The following is a 22,288-nucleotide window of genomic DNA, read 5'->3' as shown; positions in this document are numbered from 1 at the left end:
GATGTGTGGAAGATTCACTTTTTTTCTCATTACTTGTTTGCTGTTGAACATGGGCAAATGGGCTGGTTGGAAGGTGATCTGGGCCATAGCCTCTAGCCAGACTTGTTATTTCTAGTGTGTTGTGATAGCTATGTTTAGTGAATGCCTAGGATAACATGTGGAATAACAGTATTTTGGGGCCTATTTGAAGCCCACTGGTATGTTAAAGTTTCTCAGCTTTGTCAGTTGGGATAGTGTGTGGTTGATTTGGAATGGCAGGAGCGGAAACATGTTCCAGCTGTGCACATTACAGGATGTTCTAAGAGAACCAAGTCATTAATTGTCTTGAATAACAACACAACTCCTAGTTATTTTATTAAATGCAGGTCATGGTAAAATTATGAAGTAAAACATCAATCAAAATTTCACTGGTGTTTCTGTTAATACCATGAATATCTTTGCTGAGATTCACTCGTAAGGTACAAGTCAAACATTGGTCAATAACACAGGTAGCAAGGAATCTGTGCAGATATTCGACAGGAAACAGGTATAATTAAGTAAAGTTAAAAAGAAGAAACAGATTTAAATTCTAAAGGATTTAGATTACATATCAGTAAAAGGTAAAAAGAAGGCATGTTGCTCTCAGCAACCTTAAACTGCAAAGTTTAGAAAAATGAGGAAAAAATGCAAGGTGATTAGAAGTCAGCAATTAAATGTTAAGGGCTGGACAATTTTCTCCCAAAGACTAATTTTTTTTCAAGTAGCTGAAAGAGCAGGAGAGAAGTGTGATGTGTCTATATACATGTAATGAGAGAGGAGAAGGTAAGGGCCATTTCAAGATTATTCTGGATTTGTATTAAATTTTGTTAATTCCTAACAGTCCTAAATTGGAAATTAGCATAAGGAAATGCAAATTCCTCACTTCCCAGTGAGGAAAAGAGAGCAAACAGATTTCTACACGTTTTTTTTATTATTATTATTTTCAGGGTTTTTTTTCCCAAGGAGAGCCAAGAGAATGAACTGCATTTCCCTTGAAGTCAGCATTTGATATAGGCTAGATGATGGCATCTGGCTAGGTGCAGAGGGCTTTTATGACTCCACCTTAGCCCCAAACAGCAAAGCCAGAAGAGCAGGTTTGATACAAGGGAGCAAAATTCCATGCTCTGTTTTCTGTGGAGGGCTGTCTCATTAGCACAATGGAAAGAAGCAGTAGAAGGGTGTTCTTTGATGGCACAGGATGGTTTCTGGGTGCTGCCTTCTTTGAGGGGGATTGGGGATGGGAGGAAAAGAACATACGCTTTCAGTACAGGTAGCTATATGGCTTAAGGTTCAGATTTTAGCATTGCAGCTCACATTTTTCCATTGAACAGTGAACCTTGGTTGCTATCTGAGAGCAAGTACTAATTCATTCTAGGGGAGAGCAGAATCTACCAAAAAAGAGGATGCTCTTGGACTTGTTGTGTCTGATGAAGAAAATGAAAGGGTGATCAACTTTAAATTTCAGAACATGGCCAACAGGTGCACTTGCTAGCTCTATAATGACAGCAGTAGCAGCAGCTGCCTCAGTGCCCTCTTCATCAACTGTGACAAAAGACTTGTGAAAAACTTTTGAGATCTGCAGATGACCCTTCTCAGTCATCCCACTGAAATCAGCATTGCTGCTGAAGGCACTGCGCATTCCCATCCTGATCAAATTATCGCTGAGGTCATATCTCTCTTCTATTTTGAACTTAGGTAGGTACAGGTCCACAAGAGTTTCAGTCATCTTCTTGGAATCAGTCCATTCGGACAACTTCTCATAGGTTAGTTCTCTTTCCAGCTGTTTTTTTAAAAAAAAAAAAAAGAGAAGGAATTTGATGTTTGCAAGGGGAAAACGGTTAATTAACTATGAATTAATCAACTTTACAACAATGTAATGAATTTAACTTTTTTTTTAAATAGCAAAAGCATTTTAAAAGCATTTTAGCATTTAGCTGAAAGCATGAAATAGAAACTGTTTTACTGGTTATCAGAGACAGTGTATGCAACAAATAATTGAGTCTAAGTGCTGCGAAGTTTTGAGCACCAACCCTACCAAATTCATTGCAAAAGGAAGACAGGAAGGGCACTGAACAGCTGCCATTCCCTGAGGTAGTTCTTTCTTTTAATTCAGTCTTGATATGAAGAAAAATTACTGTGAGATTGGCAGCTGTGTGGCATGTGGTTTGGTCCAGTTCTATAAAAACAGGTCTTAAAATTGTTGCACTTATTTCCATGACAGCTTTGAAACGAACTTTTTCCAGCAAGGTCTTTCACTGCCAGTCTGTGTCCTGTGCACTACACTTGGACAGTTCAGCTCAGATCAAATGGAGGAAAGGAATGAATGGTATAGACTCCAAAAATTCAACAACCTTGGAACTGTAGTAACTACAGTGGTAGATCTCATTACTGTAACACATGCAGTCTCGCCAAAACCTTAGTTTTTCAGACAGCAAACAAGTGGTGGTGGGGAGAGGGAAAAACAGAATGAGAACAAGATGGTAAACAAACTTCCAGGCCATGGAGAAGAGGTGTCTGCTATTTCAGGAAGAGGCTGTTACTACTTGTGCAGTACTGTCCCTCTTGAATGTGCAGTGAGATTTAACCCTTAGAGAACATGTAAGATTGGATATCAGTCGTAGGGCTGTTGAAGAGCTAAGCATCTGACTATTATTCTCTTCAGTTCTTACCAAACTAATTGTGCTCATCATAGAGGAACTTCCTTGGGATTAGATTAATACTAAAGGAAATTAACTCAGCTAGTGGAGGAGGTCAAACAGCATGACAGTATGTCTTCAGAAAAGAAGAGATGGTTGGCAGCCTGCTCTTTTTTTTTTCTTTTTTTTTCTTTTTTTTTCTTTTTTTTTTTTTAATGACTATGTGCTAATACAAAATGGATATATCATGCTTTTTTACCTGTTCAAGACCCGTAGTGTTGTCTTTGATGTCATCAGGAAGGAGGATGAACATACTGAGTTCATGTTTCACATATGGCAACTCAATCATTTTGAAATTCATTGTTTCCATGATGAGAACTGGAAATGTATTTCTCATGTACATCATCTTTACAGGCTTGGTCTTGTTCTGTAAAGTATTTATTTATAAGTAAGAAATCATTCCTTGAATGGAAGGATGATGATGTCTCAGTACAGTGCAGGGAGAGGAAACTTTTAAAAACAGCTTTTAAAACAGGAATTTATAATTCATTTTCTAAGACTTTTCTTGACTGGACTATGTTTCTCATCGTGGTGTTTGTCCCAAAGCTTTCATTGGAGTCTGAACTGACAGATTTTTCTCTTCTCTCCAAAACATGCATAGCAGCCAACAGAGGAGGGAGGAAGAGAGTTAGAAATGTCTGCAAGAATTAGGGGGATAGAGGAGGCATGGGATATGGCCTTACAACGCTATGGCAGAGAAACAGAGAGGACAAGTGTTGTGCAGTTTTTCAGTGGTCTCCTCTCTCTAGTGATAAAAAGCAGCCATCTGATTGCTCCTTACATCACAACCCTTAAGAGAAGATATCACTAGTGTCAAAGCAAAAGGGCTTATAATGAGGGAAGTTCCTGGCAAGCAGTCACCTTGTCAGGAGTGTCTAGCCTCCTTTAACATCTACATTCCTTCTTTCAGGGAAGCAGACAATGTATAAAGGCTAATCATAAGGCAGAAGGTAGAGCTTGTGGAAATTGCAGAGTTCTTGTTTTTAATGTGAATTCATTAACATCTCTTCTGGATACATGCCATTATCATTTCTACTAGTCCTTTCCAACCATGCAATAGTTCAGGGTACCCTGTTGCAGCTGTATTTGAGCAGGTGTGTTTGTGCCTAGCTAGGCTGCACAGCTCAGAGGTCTCACCCTTGACATACCATGTAGTTCTTGTCCATGAAGCTTGGGCTCTCAAACCCATGTTTTTACAATCTAGTCATTCTTAGCATTGTTTTGTAAAAAGAGCCTGAGTGACTGTAGTACTTTTGGAAACAGTAGCTGTTATCTGGAGCTCATTAACATTTACCTGAGCATCTTAATATTTCAATGAGCTGAGCACTGACAGATTTTGCTGTAACCAGCTTTTCACAGAGGGCTACCACAGGGACACCTAAAGGACTTATGAAATGGAAAGATTTCAGCAGTAGCTGTTGTCACCAGGTTGTTTACAGGAAGAAGGACACAGGAAGAGCTTACCTTGCTCAGTCGGAAGGCTTGCAGATCTGTATGTCCTCCCTGAAATTTCACCTCCCATTCTGCCTTAAAGTAAATTGCATTTACCAGGATCAGCTTAGTGGTGTTTGACACATCTTGTGGACTCAACAAATTCTTGATTTTGCCTTTTGAAATCAGAAGAGTCAGATTTAATTCCAGCAGTGTGAACGTTTTGATAATTTTTTCCCCTGAGTTCAACTTCTTAGTGAAAATTCCTCAGTGCCCTGCTCCCTAAAATGCTCCCCTGACATAAATCAGTTAGTTTCTTCACAGTTTTCAAAGCTGTTTGCTGTCCTGTCCTCCTGGCTAACTGATGAGGATTTACTCCTTCCCCCAAGAATGTCACAACTTCATGACAAGAAGCTGGAAGCAGAAAGCCATATATTGCCTCACCAGCTGGTTTCACCAGCTAGAGGGAGGACAGCCCCTCTGGCCAGTGCAGGATGGCACAGCTGGGCAGGCATCCTCACCCGCCCTGGAGCACACTGGTAGGCAGAGCTGTCTTCCCCCTCTGTCTGCCCTGCCAGTGATACATGGGTGCAGTTCTAGGACAGTGGTTGTACTGGAGGATCACCTGATGCAGAGCACAGCAGAGTCAATGGGAGTCTCCCCAAAGAGCTCACTGAGGTCTGGATCAGGTATTTGAAGCTGTTTAAGTGTGCTGCTCTTCCTCTGTCCTCCCACCACATCTCTGCTCACTGTCCACATCCACATTGGAAGGCATGACCTGGCTGCTGAAGTACCACCTGGGGAAGCAAGGGCACCTGCCCAAAGGAAATGGCAGGCTGACTTAATGGGAGAGCAAAGATGTTGGGGTTGAGCTCAGCTTACCCTCCGTTTGTTTTTCAACCCAAGCATTGATTTCCTTTCCGGACTGTTCTGGTGCTGTCTTAAAGTTAACCTTCTGTGGTTCTGCTTTGTAGTAGTTCTTACTGAGCTGTATGTATGTCTGAAAAATAATAAAAAAGTAAGCAAAATGTTCTGTGCTAGAGAACTACACTATTTTTCGGTCCCAAAGGGAAGTTGTTAGCTCTGGTACTTGATAGATTCTTGGGCCTTGAGGACTGCAGGATCCTGCTTGTTGCACTCTCTTGGACTGTGGGTTAACAATTGAGAAATAACTAAAGAACAGAAATTTCCCACTTTTGTTCCAAGTTTTATCTAGAGAAGTGAGGAAGGATGCGCATGTACCATGGATGTGCTTATTTTAATGTCTCATTTACAACTTTATCTGTTGGGGTTTCTGCTAAAGGCACATTGCATGAAAAGGAATCCCTACAGCACAGTCCAAGGGCAATGCCTCCTTAAATTCTGTGTTTTCCTGTTGAGTTTATCACAGGGTCAGCTTCAAACATATTCCATTAATATCAAGTAATTAAAATGAGAAATACTTTTTGCCCCTTTTCTTACTCCTCTCTGAGATTTCACTTACAGGCAGTAATAGGAAGGTTTTTTCCACATAAATGCGGTTGGCACTTCTCAGCAAGTAGGTGCTTCTGGGTTTGTTGATGGCAGTCAGGAGCTTTTTGAAACTAGAATGGATATCTGCTGCTTTCTTGTTCTCAGGATCCTTGGAAAAAGAAACCAAACATTCAGCAATTGCATTTTTGCACAAAGCTTTCAAAACATGCTAAGTGACGTATGTGGGAGAGGAGCTCGGTTTTCCCTTTCTTACTCTTTATTTTTTGAAGTTTACGATCAAACCATTTAGCAAACCTTCCATACTATCCCAGTGACTTGTTCTTTTATGATTCTCAGAGTCTGACTGAGTGAAAGGAACTGAACTTCAACCTGTTGTGAAGTATGTGGGCATTTGTACTTAAAAGGGGGGTGCAGACAATAAATACTGGACTCCTAAAGCTGTATCTGAACATTTAGATTCTGGAGGTTCTTTGTCTTGGAATTTCAGTTCTAATAGATACCACTTTTCTTCTTTTCGGTCTCCCCCGAGAAGGCCTGGCCACAGAAGAGGAGGCTTCAGCTCCTGCTGCTTGAGTGAAATGAAGAACCTGCAAACAGAGTTTCCAAAGGTAAAAAATAGGCATGGAGGAACTGGTGTGACTTAAAGACAAATGGGGATCAAATAGTTGTCTTGTTTCACTCCTTGTGATAATTCACTGTGCTGTCTGCTGCTTAGGTGACTAATCAAAGGGATGCTGAATCTGCAGTATACATAAATCCCGTAGGATAACAGTGACTAGCTCTGTCCCTCTCCCTGAGCATCAACACAGTGCATCTGTCTGCACATTGCAAGGCAGATCTCCCTTCCATAGCGGTTGCTTCCAGCAACAGGAATGTGTTTGTGCAAGCCCAAATGGGTCTTCACATGATAATGGTACAAAGGCCTCTGAACAAGAGTGCAGTGATGCAGAGGAGAGTGCTGGGCAGTGCTGAGCACCACAGCTCCTTCTGAGCCACCAATGTGCCCATGTTACATTAAGTAGGATTGGGTTAGGGATTGTGGATATACCAAAACCCTTCCTGTTTTCCTGTTGCATTGTCAGGCAGTTATTTAGGAAAGCATAAATCAAGATAAAGGGATGCATCCTGGTCAGAGTAGAGAGGGAGAATGCAGGAATCTCCGAGCCTCCTACCAATTAGTTAGGAACTATTGGCATCAGCTTTTTGCTTCTCAGAGGCAATATCCATCTGTGACCAAGTCATGGTCATTTATCTTATGGGATCATAAGATAAATTAGAAGATGTCAAATAATTTAAAAGAAGTCAGGTTCAAAGAACCTTCTGCTCAGCATGTGATAACAGCAGGACACTTTCTCTTCGTGGAGAAGAAAGTGATGTGCTATGACATTATAAAAATTTGCCATTTACTTATGTGCCTTGGTTCTTTGTCATTCTGGTGGCAAGTTTTTCTAACACTAAGATTTGTAGCTAATACAGGAGCTAGCTATTGTATGGGGTGCATGTTTCATAGAGCAACTTACCTCTGCCATCTCAGTTGCTGTATTCCCTTTTGCACCCAGGTATGTCAGAGCCAGAGCAGCTGATATGCTACAAGGGGAAAAGAAAAGGTTCTTTCCCTTGTTGGTCTCATTCAGCTTGTTGAAAAGATCAACCGTAAACTTGCCAACTGAGGTTGAGACCACTTCCATTGCTACAGCCTGGAAAGAGGCAAGAGAAAAAATTGTACTTTTTGAATGTTTAAAATTTTGTACACAAAACATATTAGTGAGAAATGTTACATGTGCAACACAATGCACTGACATCAACTAAAACTAATAGCTGTATATTTATCTTCCGCACAGGTACTGTTTGCCACCTGTTAGGAGCAGCAATTTCTTCTAGTTTTTTTGTTAGCCAAATATTTTCCACTAACTATAAATATGTCCTCTTTTACAGAGCTGCAGTTTCCTCCATGTTTCTTTCTGCCCTTGGTTTTCGAAACTATACGTATTTTTGTGTGTTTTTCTTCCTTTTGTCCTTAACTAACCATTTATCAAAATATTATTCACAGGGGGACTGTAAATGCATTGTTAGTACATTGGTTCACAACATGACTGAGTTTCCCACTGCTTCATTTTGGATCTGTATAGAATTGAGAGCTGATACCATGGAAAGAATTTAGGCATAATTCTTAGGCTCACTTTCTTTTCCTAACCAGCCACCTATTCTGAATAGTATCATGAACAGAAAAGCTGGTATTTCCCTTTAGATTCATGGAGTTTTATTCACTATGTGTACCTACCACCTCTTCTGTATGTTCCAGCAGTTTTATTTTCTCCAGAAAGTGGCAGATGTGTGGAGGTTATAGTACTCTAGAATTTAGGATATCTGCCCAGTAGTACCTGCTTCATGTCATTTTCCCCTCAAGAGACCAAAAATGTTGATTTTGCTGGTTTTGTTATTAATATTTGTATCTAAGGAATGGAGCATCAGAAATTGTGGAGCAGTCTCTGAAGTCTACCAATATTTATCAAGTGTTTGGTTGCCAAACCACTACAGTTCTTCTGGCAGTCAGTGTGCTGTCAGTACCACATCTGTACCACTGAGTGATTTTCCCTCCTTGGAGAACACATCCAAGAGAGCATCAGGATGGAAATTTCTCTGTTTTCTGCTAATGAAACCTGAGTCCCTTAATGTGCCTTCCCGTGCCATACGGAACTCTTTCATTGAACTGAGGATTTTAATTGAAAGGCAGTTACTGCCCTAAGAAAACTTTCTCTCTTGTAATCAATTCTGCCCCAAATTGGCAGTTTCCCTTAGGCTCAAGATTTATTTTCTCTTATGGTTGACATTTAGAAAAACACAAGGCAAGAATGATGCACTATAACACTGGTATATTATAATTTATCTATACTGTCATGCATGGCACAGATTGCTTTGTAAAAGCATTGTAGAAGTTACTAATCTAAGTTTAAATATTTTAGTTTAAATACTTACCTCTGATCCCATGAGAGAGAAGACTTAGGTCTTGTCCTCAGTCAGGTTCTGTGTTTGTGTGTTAAGCAATTTTTAAATTAAGGAACATAGTACTGCTTGCACCTCCCTTTCCTTCTCCCCTACATCCATGTTGCTTCCTCCTACGCAAAGCTCCTTTCTATCACATCCTCAAAAGATTTTATGTAATTTTGGCCTCTTTGTTGACCTTATCACTTTTCCATTTTAAACATTTCCAAAGGACAATGGAATTAAAATCTCAGCTCTGTTGTTACACCACAGTAGTGTACTGACAGGTTAGCACAGCAGGTCCTGCATTCCAAAGGTTTTCTGGTGTTGTGGAGAAAACAGTCTGTTGTTTAGAATAAGTGACTAGTAAAAAGGTTACACAATACCTTTTTTTTTTTTCTTCTGGATTTAAATAGGTATTGAAGGCCTGATTCTCCTCACTGGCTTTGTGCAGCTGCGACTCCTGGGTTTCAAATTCAGTACATCAGCACATCAAGCTTAGTGATTGAATTAGACGCTAGGTGTCCAGCTTCAAGCATAGACAGAGCCAAAGCCATGATGGACCACACAGAGGGTAAGGGATGGACACCCCACTGGTTCTGTTGGTAAAGAAATCTCATTGCAACCATGAATGGGAATCAGTTGAGAGAAACACTGCAAAACACTGAGTTACTGCACAGTACTTACATGTAGTAAAGGAGGACAACAATTGAAAAAAACCCCACTGGGAGGGCTTGAGCAAGGTTGGAGTGAAAACATACAATGGAGGGAAACATGGACCATAGTTGTCACTCTACAGTCCCAGAAGAGAGACAGTGGTGAAAGAAGAAGGTGGTGGCAACTACTGTAAGACCCAACTGGAGGACAGGGGAAGATGACAGAAGGGAAGGAAACTGTGTGCTAAGCATTTTGCTGCAAGCCTGATTACAGGAACAGAGTGGGTTAAGAGTTCTAAAAAATGGCAGAAATCAATGTTGTGCAAGGCAGTGGAGAAATGCCAGAATTTAAACCAATGTTGGTTTTGGCATGATGAGTAAGTCCTCAAGAAATCTGGATAGCAGAAAGGTAAACTGAATGGTTAGGTGGTAGGAAAGCTCAGGCCAGGAGACTCCCAAGTCCCAAAGAAGTATGGTGACAGTGAACAAGCTAGCTGCCTTTGCTAGTCAACATGCAAGGATGCCAGGCAGGCTGAGAAAGGGAGATGGCAAGGCATTGTGGCTTTTGACAGCAGGGAAAATAATTAAAAATATTAATTGAAAGAGGCATCCAGAGGTCAATCTCCTGCTTGGAGCAGGGCCACCAGTAGATAAGGTTAGCCAAAGCCTTTCCAAGGATGGAGATTATATAACATTTCTGAGCAACCTTCTCCAGTGCAGGGCTGCTCAAGCTGGAAAAATGTTGTTCCCTAATACGCAACTCACCCTTCAGGCTTTGTGGCCATTGCCACTCAGTAATGATCTGGCACTGAGGAAAGGACATGAAGTCTGTCATCTTTGTAATGGTGCTTAAAATAGTTGAAGGAGAGAGAAAAGGTGACTCAAGTTTCCATTGACTTTGAAGACCTTTGAGTGAGTTTGTTTGCATGTTGTCATGGTTTTGTTTCTCCTTGGCCTCTCAGGTGTGGCTTTCCTGTCTTTATTCCCAAGACACATCAGGAAGTGCTTAAGATGCTTGTCCATGGGGAAATGCAGCAAGTATTAGGTGAAGCAAGACAGAATTAGACCTGAAGTCACAGGGATCCTGTGTCAAGTCTCACAACTGAGACAGACTGAAGGCAGTGCTGCTGGAGTTGAATAGGGGTAATATAAAGCACTTGCTTCATTACACTTTTCTGATGCTCCTTCCCCTTTGGGAAGCAGAACCAGAAGGAACCCTGGAAGCAGTTGAGCACTTAAAAGAGAAACAACTCAGTGACAGTCAGCAGTCTCTTCTGTGGCAGGAAAATAGAGTCTTGCTGTCCCAAGAAGATGTATTTCTAGTAAGATGCTGTTGGTGCATGCAAGTCCATTAAAAACACCAGTCCTTTATTCTCTGTTGTGAATTCAGGTGGTCAGGAGCACTCACAGCAAATATGCAAGACTGATTAGGACATTCTCTTAGGAGAAAGAGCTGTGACAGGAGTAAATATGACCTGGGGGGTTTCTCATGTCATCTTCCTGAAAGCACTTAGGAAGTACGTATTACTTGCATTAAATTAGATTTAATTCTCCCATTTGATCTTGCCTCAGACAAGTGGAATAAGTGGCAAGGCAAAGTGAGAGCAAAGCAGTGCAGTGTTAGGGTGGAAACAGTATTGTGTGGATGGAAGATTACAAAGTAAAAGGTTTCAAGGTTTTATTTTCCTCCAGTTCTGTAGTGTTGTTCAATATTTTCCAATTGTTGTGGGCCATAGATTAGAAAGTACATGTGTTAGCCTCTTCTCATGCAAAAAAAAAGAAGCATCTGTACCAGGAACACAGAGGATTTTGCAGGTTTATTTCATTATCAGCTCTGCAAGGCCACAAAATTGGTAAAAAAACTGACAAGAATGTGAGTGAGGTAACCCTCCTCTGGGGATCAGCAGAGTGAGCTGAAACTAATGGAGGTGGAGTAGCATTCTGGAGGAAGATTTTCTTTTCTTCTTAGGTACCAAAACACATATATTGAAAATACACATGTTCTGAATGGTGGCAGTTCTGGTTCAGAAAGTACTGAAAAGACACACCAGTGTTGTTCTGTGCACAGTCTGATACTTACAGGGTAGTGCTAGCATTTTCAGGTTCTTTGGACAGGAAAATGAGCCAGAGGCATCAATTCATGGTTACTTTTAATATGTGCTCTCTTCTAACATTAAGAGATTTGTCAACAGTGAAGGAAAGTTAAGAAGCGCACAGACTATTAAGATGCGCTTTGTGGTGTGTATTTTGTTCATCATTGTTGTTGCAATAACCTGTTTAGTAATTGTTGAGTTTCTAGGGTGAAGAGAACCTTCCCAAGAAGAGGATAGTCTTGGTCTTGTTGTGCCTGATAAAGAAGAGGAAAGGGTGATCTGCCACAAAAATAACAGTAGCACCAAGACTTCGTGATGCCAGTGCTGCTGAACTGGCAGCTGCTGCCTCTGTGCCCTCTTCATTGACTTCCAGGTAACACTTGTGAAAAACTTGTGACAAAAAAAGATCACCGTCCTTTGACATTCCTGTGAAATCAGCTTGACCTTCTGTGAAGGCATCTTGTATCCCCATCCTGCTCAAAGTAGATTTGAGATCGTATTTCTCTTCCAATGTGAACCTCGGCAGATAAACCTCCATTTTCATTTTCTCCATTAGTTCTGGGTTGGTCCATGAAGACAAGTTTTCAAAAGTCAATTCTCTTTCCAGCTGCAGTTAGTAAAAAGAGAATTAGAAAATTATAGAATGTTCAAACACCTGTGCCCTAGGGACCATTTCTTCTCTTTTCTTAAATGGAGGACTTTTCAAACTGTTGTAAGAGTACAAGAAAAACAGTAGGGAAATGCCAGTTTGGAAATCTTTTTGACTAAATAACAATGTTGCTTATGGTTGGTCAATGCAGTATTTGAACTGTTCTCAGTAACTGTTGGGGAATATAGCAGGATTACAATAGATTGATTTTCTGTTCCCAGTTCTGTCTTCCCTGCATTCTAGAATTTAGCTCTTTAGAATAGAGCTTGTTTGTTTTTTCCCCCCTCACAGAACACCCTATAAATGAGAAATTTTTAAGAGTTTGTTATCCAAAGGCAGAATCAGTCTTTTTACAGAAGGTGGCAGTGTCCATACATATCAGTTCTGGACATCCTGCCCAATTTTTGGTAGAGTTTTTTTAGAATGAAATCATATCTGTCTGAATCAGTACAGACAGTGGATCTCAGCAGGGCTGGATGGGTGTCCTCATTTTTTGGGGGCTGGAAGAGGAGTTTGGGTTACTTGTTTCCAGGACAGATCAACACTGGAAAGCACAGATGTGCTAGCTTCCAAGAGTAAGAAGTCTTGTCTGAGCTCCAAGAAGTTCAGGTTCACAGTACTAGACCAAATTTGAGATTTGCTTTACCTTGAGCCTGATCAGTACCCTCCTTCCTAGAAACATGACTGCAGCCTGGTCTTTTACCTCACACATGCATAAAGTGAGTAAATTACTGACACTCTTATTTTCTCAGATGATTTATGTTCTCAGTTGTTTTACCTTTTGTAAGCCGGTGACATCACTTGGTAGCAGGATAAACATGCTGAGGTCATTATTGACGTATGGAAGTTCAAGAACATCAGCCTGGACTGATTCTACGTAGCTTAAGTTAAATTTGTCCCTCAGGTACATCATGGGCACTGGTTTAGTTGTATGCTGCAACAAATCAAATAGTTTCCATTTGTACTCTGAACAATAAAGGACTGAGTTAAAATAGCACAGTAGATGATTATTGTATTTACTCTAAAAGCTGCCCAATGTGTCTGAGATATCCTTATGGCTGGACATAGGATCTTCAGAGGACCCCTGGTCTTCTGGAGAGGTACTTGGAGGCATGACAAGCTATCTGAGCTGTTTCAGATGACTCCCATTATGGGAAGCTGTATTTTGCTCTGATTTGTTGTATGGTTAAAAATGAATATGTAAAAAACTAACCCATACAGTTTTGTTCACCTCTTTGTTCTTCATGCCTTCAGATAATGGAAGCTTTTTTCAAGTCAGCTTCTGGCAATTTTACTTGTGGCTCAGGGCATACTATGTGTGTGCAGCCTTAGTGCTGAAGGTGTGGTGAAGAAAATATACTATACGCTTTAAATGAAGTAACTATTGTGCCATGTGGATTTAAAGCATGACAGGAATTTCTCTTTTAGTTTTCTCCACATGCAATGTAGGATATAGGGCAGTATATTCCCATACCGTGTTTATTCTGAAAGGCCTTTGCCTGGTAGCTTCAGCTTCAAACTTTGTTGCCCAGTTTCCTTTGAAGTAGAGTGCGTTTATCAGGACTAGCCTGGTGAGTGAATCTATGGATCCAGGAGGCAGAAGATTTTGGATTTTACCTAGAGAAAATAGAAGGGCATTCACACGTCTGTGCAGTTTTACTGTTTCAGTGCAAGTGTTGGCAAAGTTTCTGTGGTTATAAGCCAGGGAAATTGTAAGTGCTGCCATAGTACCCATCTATCTTGAGATAGATGCAAATATATTTGCAAATACATTGAGGTAATCTTGAAGAATTAGAAGAAGAACAAGCCAAATTTCTTCCACATTCAGATGAAGGAAAGTAATTTTAGTAAGGGCTTGTAACTAGATGAGTACTTTAGGAAAACTGACCTGATTTATCTTTCTGAGGTTAATTGTTTACCTACTGTGGGCCGCTTGGTTACAGAGAAGGCAAAACGGCTTCTTTTTGGTCTGGAGAGGAGAGGCTTGAACTTACCTTCAGTCTGTTGTTCAACATTGGAATTGATCTCTCTTCTGATTTCATTTGCTGCTCCCACAAAGTCAACTGATTGTGGTTCTGCATTGTAATATTTCTTGGCTAACTGTAAGTATTCCTACAGTGCAAGAGAGACACCGGTATTAGGCTTGTTCTCCTCCAGAATGAGTGCTACTACAGCCAGAGATAAAAACTGCATGATTGAAAGCATAGTGGTTTGTCAAAGGAGCCATGTAATTTTTTGGCTGAAATGCTCAGTTTAAATGTTCTTGTCTAATTACACCTGCAAATGATTCTGAGATTAGATACACATCCCATAAAACTAAAATTTTAGTGTAAAGTCTCAGAAAAAGTCTCATAGAAAGCACTTATGTGAAGGATAATAACATGATTTGCAAATGAAGTGAAAATATTTAAAGTATGTGGTTTATATTGTCATAGGGAGATTATGAACGTTAACTGGCACTGCATAATCTGAATAAAAGGCTTACCTTACTGAAAGGCAATGATTTTTCTCCATATAACTGGTTGACACTTTTAAGCAGGTAATTTTCAGCAGGTTGATTGATTTCAAAGTTGAGTGCTTTAAATCCAGTATGGATATTATCTGATTTGCCAAATTCTTTCTTGAAAAAAGAAAAAAAAAATGTTGTTCATCTGTTGTGTAAATAGTTTAAAATTCCCAATTTTTCCTTTCATACAGCTCCAAGTAAAGTATTTCTCTTTGGGTGATTTGTTACCTCTATTACAATGGAAGAGGTGCTCTAAATTTGTCAGTAATAAAGGAATCATTTTAAAGTTGCAGATATGGTACACAATGTAAGTTTTAAGAGCCTGAACTATGTAAAATATTTAAGGGTTTGTAAGTGAAGATTCTGAAACTTAGGATATCCAGAGAATGAGAGACAGAGAGTAACTGTTAAACAATGCATAAAGATTTAGCTCTGTCACTCTTTTCATTTATGGAAGTCAAGGGTGTTACATGGAAGGTTTGCCCCTAATTTCTTAATATCTCTCTTAAAATTTTGTGGTTTGTTTGGGGTTTGTTTTTTTGGGTTTTCTTAATGTTTCAGTAATTGCAGTAACTTGTTTATATTAAAGTAACAACAGGATTAAATAAATGTTAGCTCAGACTCTCAAATGAGCTCAAGAAAGATAAACTGTGAACTAGTAAACTAAAAGTCTGCACCTGTGCTGTATTCACTGTGTCATTATATCAAAATCAGAGGCATGAACAGACACTTAAATCTCTAAACTGTTTGAACCCATAGCACTACACATAGTGCTTGCCCATAACACTCTGTAATTCTTACAATTAGGACAAGCATTACTCATGAGCGACAATCCCTCTCCTGTTCATGCAGAGCCAAGGAGATGCTGACATAAGCCCTAAAATAAATCTTCCTACCGTGGGATGGAGATCCAAGTGGCCATTCATCAAAACTCATGGGAGTTTGGGTTTTGTGGGCAGACTGCAGGGAAATGGCTCACTCCCTCAACAAATAACGATGACGTCAAAGAGCAGGGAGAAGCTTGACACTACTGTGGTTGAATTATCAGTGAGGAAAAAGAGCTTTTACTGTCTCAGAGGGATTACATTTGCCTTTTTGTATTTTTCTGCTATGTTCAGTTACATATATTTTGGGAGAAACGCCTGCCAGTATGACAAAAAAATATTTCAGGAATATAATTATCCCCATTTCTCTAAGATTATTGCAGGTAACTGATCTACTTTGGGAAATCCCAACATGTAAATTATTTTGTTAACTGCTCAGTTGAAATGGAGACTAATTTCTGAAACATATCAAGTATAGGTAGCTTGGAAAAGTTAATGTTTCAGTTTTGTTGTCTTGATGAGGCAATGAAATGTGTGGAAGGGCAGGTCTGTCCTTGGGATTAGCTCTCTGAGGTAGGAAGTGTGCTAGCTTTTAAACAGTAATAATTTGGGAAAGAAATCTGCCCTCAAAGCTAAGAGAGAAAGAACAAGAGATCTATTGATAGAGAATGATAACATCAAATGTTAAATTTTGCAAATTTGAGATTAGTTTTTGCAATTCTGCCTAAAAAGGAAAAGCATGTAATAAGTATTGCATTAGGTGATGGTATGACAGGATGCTGTACCAATTAGTTGTGTACACCAAATCTGATGAAGGCAAACGTAAGCAAATGCAAATGTGGAAGGAAAATATAAGCAAGAAAAGATATGACCACGCCCATAGCTTGATCACTAGCTTGGGTGAGGTACCTTCTGGAAACATGCACATCGATTTGATAGACTGTCTTCTGTTCTGGAATAGACTTGCATTCTTATGGTTGTGGTGACATTTTTGGCTCCTTCAACTTTGTTGAAGTGAAGTACCTGTAGTGGAAAAAGCAATAATAAATTGATCAATGGAAAATTTGCTGTTTCTGTTAAAATTTTCAGTGATGTCACAGGAACTGGTGATGAAGAGAGTCAAGTTCAGATTTTATTCAGTCCTTTCTGAATATAAAATCTTTGGTTAGGTCTTGAGGCTGGTGTGTACAAAATGGCTTGTGCACACTAAGCTGAGGGCTGCAGGGCAAATCTCTTACATGTTCGGTCTTTACAGAGGAATCTGCCTGCTTGGAGTTATGCCTTAGGAAGAGGCAATTATCTCCAGATGGAGTCTATCAAAACAGAAGTCTAAATGAAGTGCGCATATGTGTCAGAAAGCCTGAAAATTGTGCAGGCAGTTTCATGCCTTAAATCCCTTTCTCTGTTCTTGTTCACCTTACCCAGGCTACAAAGGAGTATGACCCACCTTGGAACATTTTTTAGAAGAGTTGTGCCTTTTGTTGTGTTTTCCCTTCATCCTAACAGAAGATCACTCCTTTCTCTTTTACCCTCCTGGCTCTCTTTTGTCCCGTATATCAGGAGTTAGATCACTGCCCTAGCAGGTGGGACAACTTCTGCCTTAGCAGATGCAAATTCACAAGGCTCACCTCCTACGATAGGAGGTAGATAACTGCATTAGGTGTTAGGTAACTGAGCACTGGGACTGTCATCACTGTCACGTGCCAAAATAACGAGCTTTGAACAAGTGCAACTTAGCGATTTCAGTCAGTGATTTTAACAATAAAATATACATCCTAAAAAAAGGGTTGTAGTCTCAACTTGTTTCTTCTCTAATCTTGGAGATGTGGATTTATGTTTAGCAAAGTGCAAAACCTGTAATAACTATAAGGGAGAGTCTTTTTCTGTGGGGTCATTTCCAGTGAGAGGAGATATGAGATGGGAATTTTCTGTGGCAGAGTAGAAGAAGAATCCAGGTCTCCTACTCCCTGGTGAGCGCTCAAGTTACTGAGCTCTGGGATAAAGATCCTTTGTTTCTGCTGGTGAAATTTAATGTGTGACAATGTCACCAGTGCCGCTTCTGTAATTTCTTAGGGTCCTATTTGCAGAGACTAGAGTAGAATTAATCTGCACAAGTGGAGAACTGGTCAATTCATTGCAAAGCACATCAGGGGTGAAACGGGAGCTGCCATAAGCAGAAAAATCACTCTAATCAAAACTATATACATATATGTCCTTCTTCTGTTCCATCATAGTTAAATTCTGGCATGGAGGACATTATTCCAGGAGATCTACCCTTTCAGACATCTACTTTTTGAAGCCCAGACTCACCTTTGACATTTGATCTGCGGTGTTACCTTTGGCTCCCAAATAAACCATAGCCAGGGCAGATGAAATACTTAAAGGGGAGAACAAAATATTCTTGTCACCATCTTCCTGACACTGCTGTTTGAAAAAGTCGAGAGCAAAGCTTGTGTTTGCTTTATTTAAAGCATCCATTGTTCTGAAGCTGCAAAGAAAGGGAGAATATATGCTATTAACAAATCACTAATTATGACTGCTATGAGTCTGCAAGCTTCTCTTCACTTTTTGAACTTCCTTCTGTGATTTAAAGCCTTCCTAAAACTATCTATATGAGGAGGATTAACTTTTATAAGGTCATATAAAGTTTAGCATGTCCTGTTTCACTAATGGCATTAGCCATCATTTTTAGGGATAAACCAGTCTCCAATCTTGTTTCGTATTTGTTCACCAGGACACTTGCTGCACTGTCTTTTACAGCATCTTGAAGTAACAGTTGATAATGTTACTCACCAGTGCCTGGACTAGAGAATATGGAGAGAGAGAGACTAGAGAATATAGAGAACATGTCCCTTATGACAAATTTTATGCTTCTGTTTGTGCAAGAGCATTTTGATGTTCATTGCTGTAGTGAACAAATACTCTGTTAACAATAGAGTCAAGTTATTCATTTAGGTGAGGACAAAAGATTCCTTCCTATGCTTGAGCAAGCACTGCTCCAACTGTTGCATGCTAAGCATCCTGAATTACCTTTCTGATTTTCAAAAGTATCATGAGCTCTGTCTTACAGTGCTAGCCCAGATCCTAGCTTCCCAGTTCTTCTGCAGGACAAAGTTTCTGTATTCGGTACACCATGAATGCTGTTATTTGTCATCTATCTTGCAGGTTTAGCTGAGAGCTCTAGACAGGGACTAGGAGCTTTTCTGATTTGCATAGGATGGCCTTAGAATAAAAACAGTTTGTCTCCCAAGTAGCTTGCATACCAGGAGCTGATCTGATAATTCTAAGAACTAAAGAGCACTAGAACAAATTAGCTGACTTAAGCAAACACAGTGGTTCTTACCCTGCTATGATATATATGCTAGTCAGTGAGCCCTAGAAATTATAGAACTCTGAACAATAAATTGCTCTTCCTGTATATTTTTAAGACTTCCACCTTCTAGACTATGCCTGTGCAATCCTAGCTAATTACTTTCCCCAGCATTCAGTGGTTTCCAAGTCAGATCCCTACTTCCTTCTTTCCTATGCATTTGTTAACAAAGCAACATCATCCAAGAATGTGTGAAATAAATAGTATCTAGAAATCATTACAGTACCTTGTTTTCTGCAGGAAGAAACACTGCTGCTCCAGGTGTCTCCAAGGTTTCTGCAGTTCACATGAAGGGTAGGGTGAATTTATAGTGTGCCTGGCCGGTTCTGCGAAGGTTCTTATGACTCATAAATGGGCAATGTGTTCTGCCCTGTAGCCCACATCCCTGTGGAAGAGCTGAATCACCTCAGAGTAGGATGGTAAGAATGATACCATACAAGACCTTTACAAAACTGACTACATAAGTATTTCTATAAACACTTTTGTGGCAACAGGCTAGTAACAACTTGAACCCACAGTACTTTGAAGAACCTTTCTTTTGTGGTTTGGAGAGTTTAAAAAAAGCCAGTTGCTGACCTACATTTTTTTATGATTCGTCTAACAGAATTTATCTCTGAGAAACAGGCAGACAGGAAAAAAAGAGAGTGACTTCTTATGTGTGAGTTTTTCTGTTGTCTGTTTCCTTCTCAGAAAGAATTGGTCATTCCTGGTGGGTTTCACTTTTGGAAATTTTTTTTTTTTTTTTTTAATCATGAAGGATTTTAAGACTGTACAAGCAGGGAAATGCTGCCACTGGGAGATAAGGAAGGTTAAGAGACAGGGACCAGACCCTTGCTTGTACTATCACTGGCAACATTGCTATGTGAATCTAAGTGGGTTTTAAATTAGAATTCATTTCTGTTTCCCCATCCAATCTGAAAGCTTTTTGACCAATGTATCACAATAGAGATCTATTCCTTATTTTTCATTCCATTTCTTCTTTCCTTGGCTACAAAAATACCTCCTTCCCTGATTTTCCTTGCAATCATGCTGTCCCTTCTTCTGTTGTCCTTCCTGTAGCTGTCCATCCCCACTTTGACCCCTAAATTAAATATTCTGTGTAATCCTACTCTTGCCCTTTATTTCATCTTTTACCTCTCTGCACTGCTGAAAACTCCACCTCAAAAACCTGGATAGGAGTTGCTCTCCAGGGCTGCCTCCTTGACACTGAGCAGGACTAACAAAGTCTCTCTCCGTGGCACAAACTACCTTCAGAGCTTTCTTCTGACCTCCTGTGTATGTAGCATAGGTCAAACATGGACTTATGCTGTAGGTCAGCACCTGTCATGGAGAATCCTGTAATAAGGAATGAACTATGGAAATACCTGGAAAATTTGGTGTAGGGCATATGGGTGTGCAGCTGCCAATCCCCTGCCAAGGGTGAACCTTCTGCATCAATATAATTGGGAAAGGAAAGCTTTGTTAAAGTTGCTTTCCTACTTGTAAGGTGCCACATTACTTTAATTGGATGTTTTCCTGCCCCTCAGGTCTGTTAAAATTGTAGCAACGCATAAGGAGCGTGTTTCATTGTGAGTTCTAATTAGATGCATCTGTTAGGTTTTCTAGACAGCAGCATAGTGTAGGAGAGATACTCACTGCATAATTAATTGCTTCCATTACACCTGGGAAAATGGTAATCTGTTTACATTGGCCTACAGTGATTTCCAAGGCTTAAATGATTTGAGTAATGTTCGCAAATTTCACCATGTTGTTGAACGAGTGATAGATACCCTGGAAAGACTTCATCCCTTAGAGCAATTACTGTGGATTTTCTGGTTTTAAAGCAGGGGTAACTTAGCTACCCTGTGATACTGCTTGCTGCCTTCCAAGAAGTGACTGAGGTGTTCTGTTTACGCAGAAATGCGGGGTTAGAATGAATGAGAGGCTTGTGCCTTTGCACAAGATTTTAAAGCTACCTTTTTAGAACACTTGAGCTGGCAGTTAGGAAATAAAAATAAAAATAGCATACTGAGTAACTAGAATTATACTCACCTCAAAGGCAAAAAATGCCAAGTCCATGGGCTGATAATGTTTCCTAGTATCCTTTTAAGTTAGTATCACCAGAGGACACGACTCTTTGGATGGTGCTACTGGTGACTCAGTAGCAGCAGTACTCTCACTCCCACTCTTTACTAAGTCAACACAGCAGAACACTAGAGGACTTTTTGTGTTAATAGTGCTCTTCCTGTGGGAAGTAAACCTGTGGGCCCTTTCACTGCAGTCATTGGTGTTTCTGTTTGGTTAGAACAAATACTGGCAGGGTATCAGTGCCCTGGCCAGATCTCATCCTTTTAGAGGCATTTTGTTTTCCTCCAGTTTCAGTGTAACTTTGCACACGTCATTTTGACTTTCCTGCACAGTGTGTTGCTCTGTTCATTAGCATCTGGGTTCAGGAGTAGGTGATACGTTTGATGTCTGAATAGAACATTATTCTGTGATTCTGTGAAGGCTCTTGAGGATCTGGAGAGAAAGACTTTCTGTTGCAGAAAAATGGTAGCTTCTCCTCTCCCACAGTATTTTTAGGATACAACTTTCCATGGCTGGTTTTCATGCTCATTGGTAGCTTATTTTAGCTATCAACTCTGAAAAGCTCTTGGAAATCCCTATTAATTCAAAATTAGCATGTTCTAAATTTCAGGGAAGATCAAAAGAAAAAGTGGTGTTTGAAGGAAATCTGTTCAGTTTTCCTGACATCCTCAAGTGTTTTATACCAGTATAAGCACTGTTTATTTACTTGGGAGGGAAGAATTTCTAATTCAGCCAGCAGAGTACTCTATTTAAGTTTTTGGCTGAACCAGAATAGGCCAGTAAATTTCAAACATGAAAGGATTTTTAATGTCCCCAAACCTTTAAAAGGACTTTAGGAGATACAAGAATCATGGGGATGAAAAGGATTTTGGAACCTGAGAAGATTTGAATATCTTTGGAGGTCTGATGTAATTATTTTTTTTTTAAATCTCTGCGTGATTTGAAGTTAAAAGCTGTAATGAGGGGCACAGAAAATGAGGAAATAGTAAGAGTGCTAAGCTCTCTACTCTGCACTGGCACAGCCTTACCTGGAGTACTGTATGCAGTTTTGGTCACCCCACTACAAAAAAGACACTAAGCTACTAGAGAGCATCCAAAGTAGGGCCACGAGGATGGTGAAGGGTCTGGAGGGAAGCCATACGAGGAGCGGCTGAGGTCACTTGGTCTGGTCAGCCCAGAGAGGAGGAGACTGAGGGGAGACCTCATTGCAATTACAACTTCCTCATGAGGGGAAGAGGAGGGGCAGGTACCAATCATAGAATCAGATGAAGAGATCAGTGCCTGCCCCTCCTCTTCTCCCCACAAGGGGACAGGATCCTCAGGGAAGTGGTCACAGCACCAAGCCTGTCTGAGTTCAAGAAGCGTTAACACAATGCTCTCAGGCACATAGTGTGATTCTTGAGGTGTTCTGTGCAGGGCCAGGAGTTGGACTCCATGTTCCTGATGTCTCCCTTCCAATTCAGCACATTCCATGATTCTATGACTAGAAGCATAAACTTTTCAATGCTAAGAAGGACTCTTTT

The 22,288-nt window shown here is 40.2% G+C and overlaps 1 protein-coding gene across 3 annotated transcripts; it reads right to left on the bottom strand.

The window, feature by feature from the left end:
- Window positions 1-620: 620 nt before the first annotated feature.
- Window positions 621-19,033, bottom strand: LOC114071098 (heterochromatin-associated protein MENT-like). 3 transcript variants are annotated; one of them, XM_027908780.1, is made up of 14 exons: window positions 18,925-19,033; window positions 17,639-17,816; window positions 16,238-16,351; window positions 14,484-14,618; window positions 13,993-14,110; window positions 13,473-13,615; window positions 12,777-12,932; window positions 7,139-7,315; window positions 6,119-6,205; window positions 5,629-5,766; window positions 5,028-5,145; window positions 4,179-4,321; window positions 2,914-3,081; window positions 621-1,798 (listed from the first exon to the last, which is right to left on the bottom strand). In XM_027908780.1, exons 2-14 carry the CDS (start codon window positions 17,804-17,806, stop codon window positions 1,385-1,387), a joined length of 2,079 nt encoding a protein of 692 aa, XP_027764581.1. In that variant the 5' UTR covers window positions 17,807-17,816; window positions 18,925-19,033; the 3' UTR covers window positions 621-1,384. The 3 variants fall into 3 exon arrangements, with proteins under 3 accessions (XP_027764581.1, XP_027764582.1, XP_027764583.1); XM_027908781.1 differs by lacking the exons at window positions 12,777-12,932; window positions 13,473-13,615; window positions 13,993-14,110; ... (2 more) ...; window positions 17,639-17,816; window positions 18,925-19,033 and adding an exon at window positions 8,595-8,654; XM_027908782.1 differs by lacking the exons at window positions 621-1,798; window positions 2,914-3,081; window positions 4,179-4,321; ... (2 more) ...; window positions 6,119-6,205; window positions 7,139-7,315 and adding an exon at window positions 11,053-11,956.
- Between the last annotated feature and the right edge of the window lie 3,255 nt (window positions 19,034-22,288).

Source organism: Empidonax traillii, unplaced genomic scaffold (assembly GCF_003031625.1).
Source record: "Empidonax traillii isolate 1590-97213 ecotype Southwest subspecies unplaced genomic scaffold, ASM303162v1 scaffold1839:size67204, whole genome shotgun sequence".
Classification (NCBI taxonomy): domain Eukaryota; kingdom Metazoa; phylum Chordata; class Aves; order Passeriformes; family Tyrannidae; genus Empidonax; species Empidonax traillii.
The sequence above is the reverse complement of the archived record's forward strand: the minus strand, read 5'-3'. Positions and strand labels throughout refer to the sequence as shown.

Excerpts from the sequence above, each read along its gene's own strand:
- LOC114071098 (XM_027908780.1), bottom strand. The coding sequence starts at position 17,806 with ATGGATGCTTTAAATAAAGCAAACACAAGCTTTGCTCTCGACTTTTTC. Across the intron at positions 14,619-16,237 it reads GATGTGCATGTTTCCAGAAG|AAAGAATTTGGCAAATCAGA; the intron begins GTACCTCACCCA and ends TCTTTTTTCAAG. Across the intron at positions 1,799-2,913 it reads ACACTACGGGTCTTGAACAG|CTGGAAAGAGAACTAACCTA; the intron begins GTAAAAAAGCAT and ends TTAAAAAAACAG.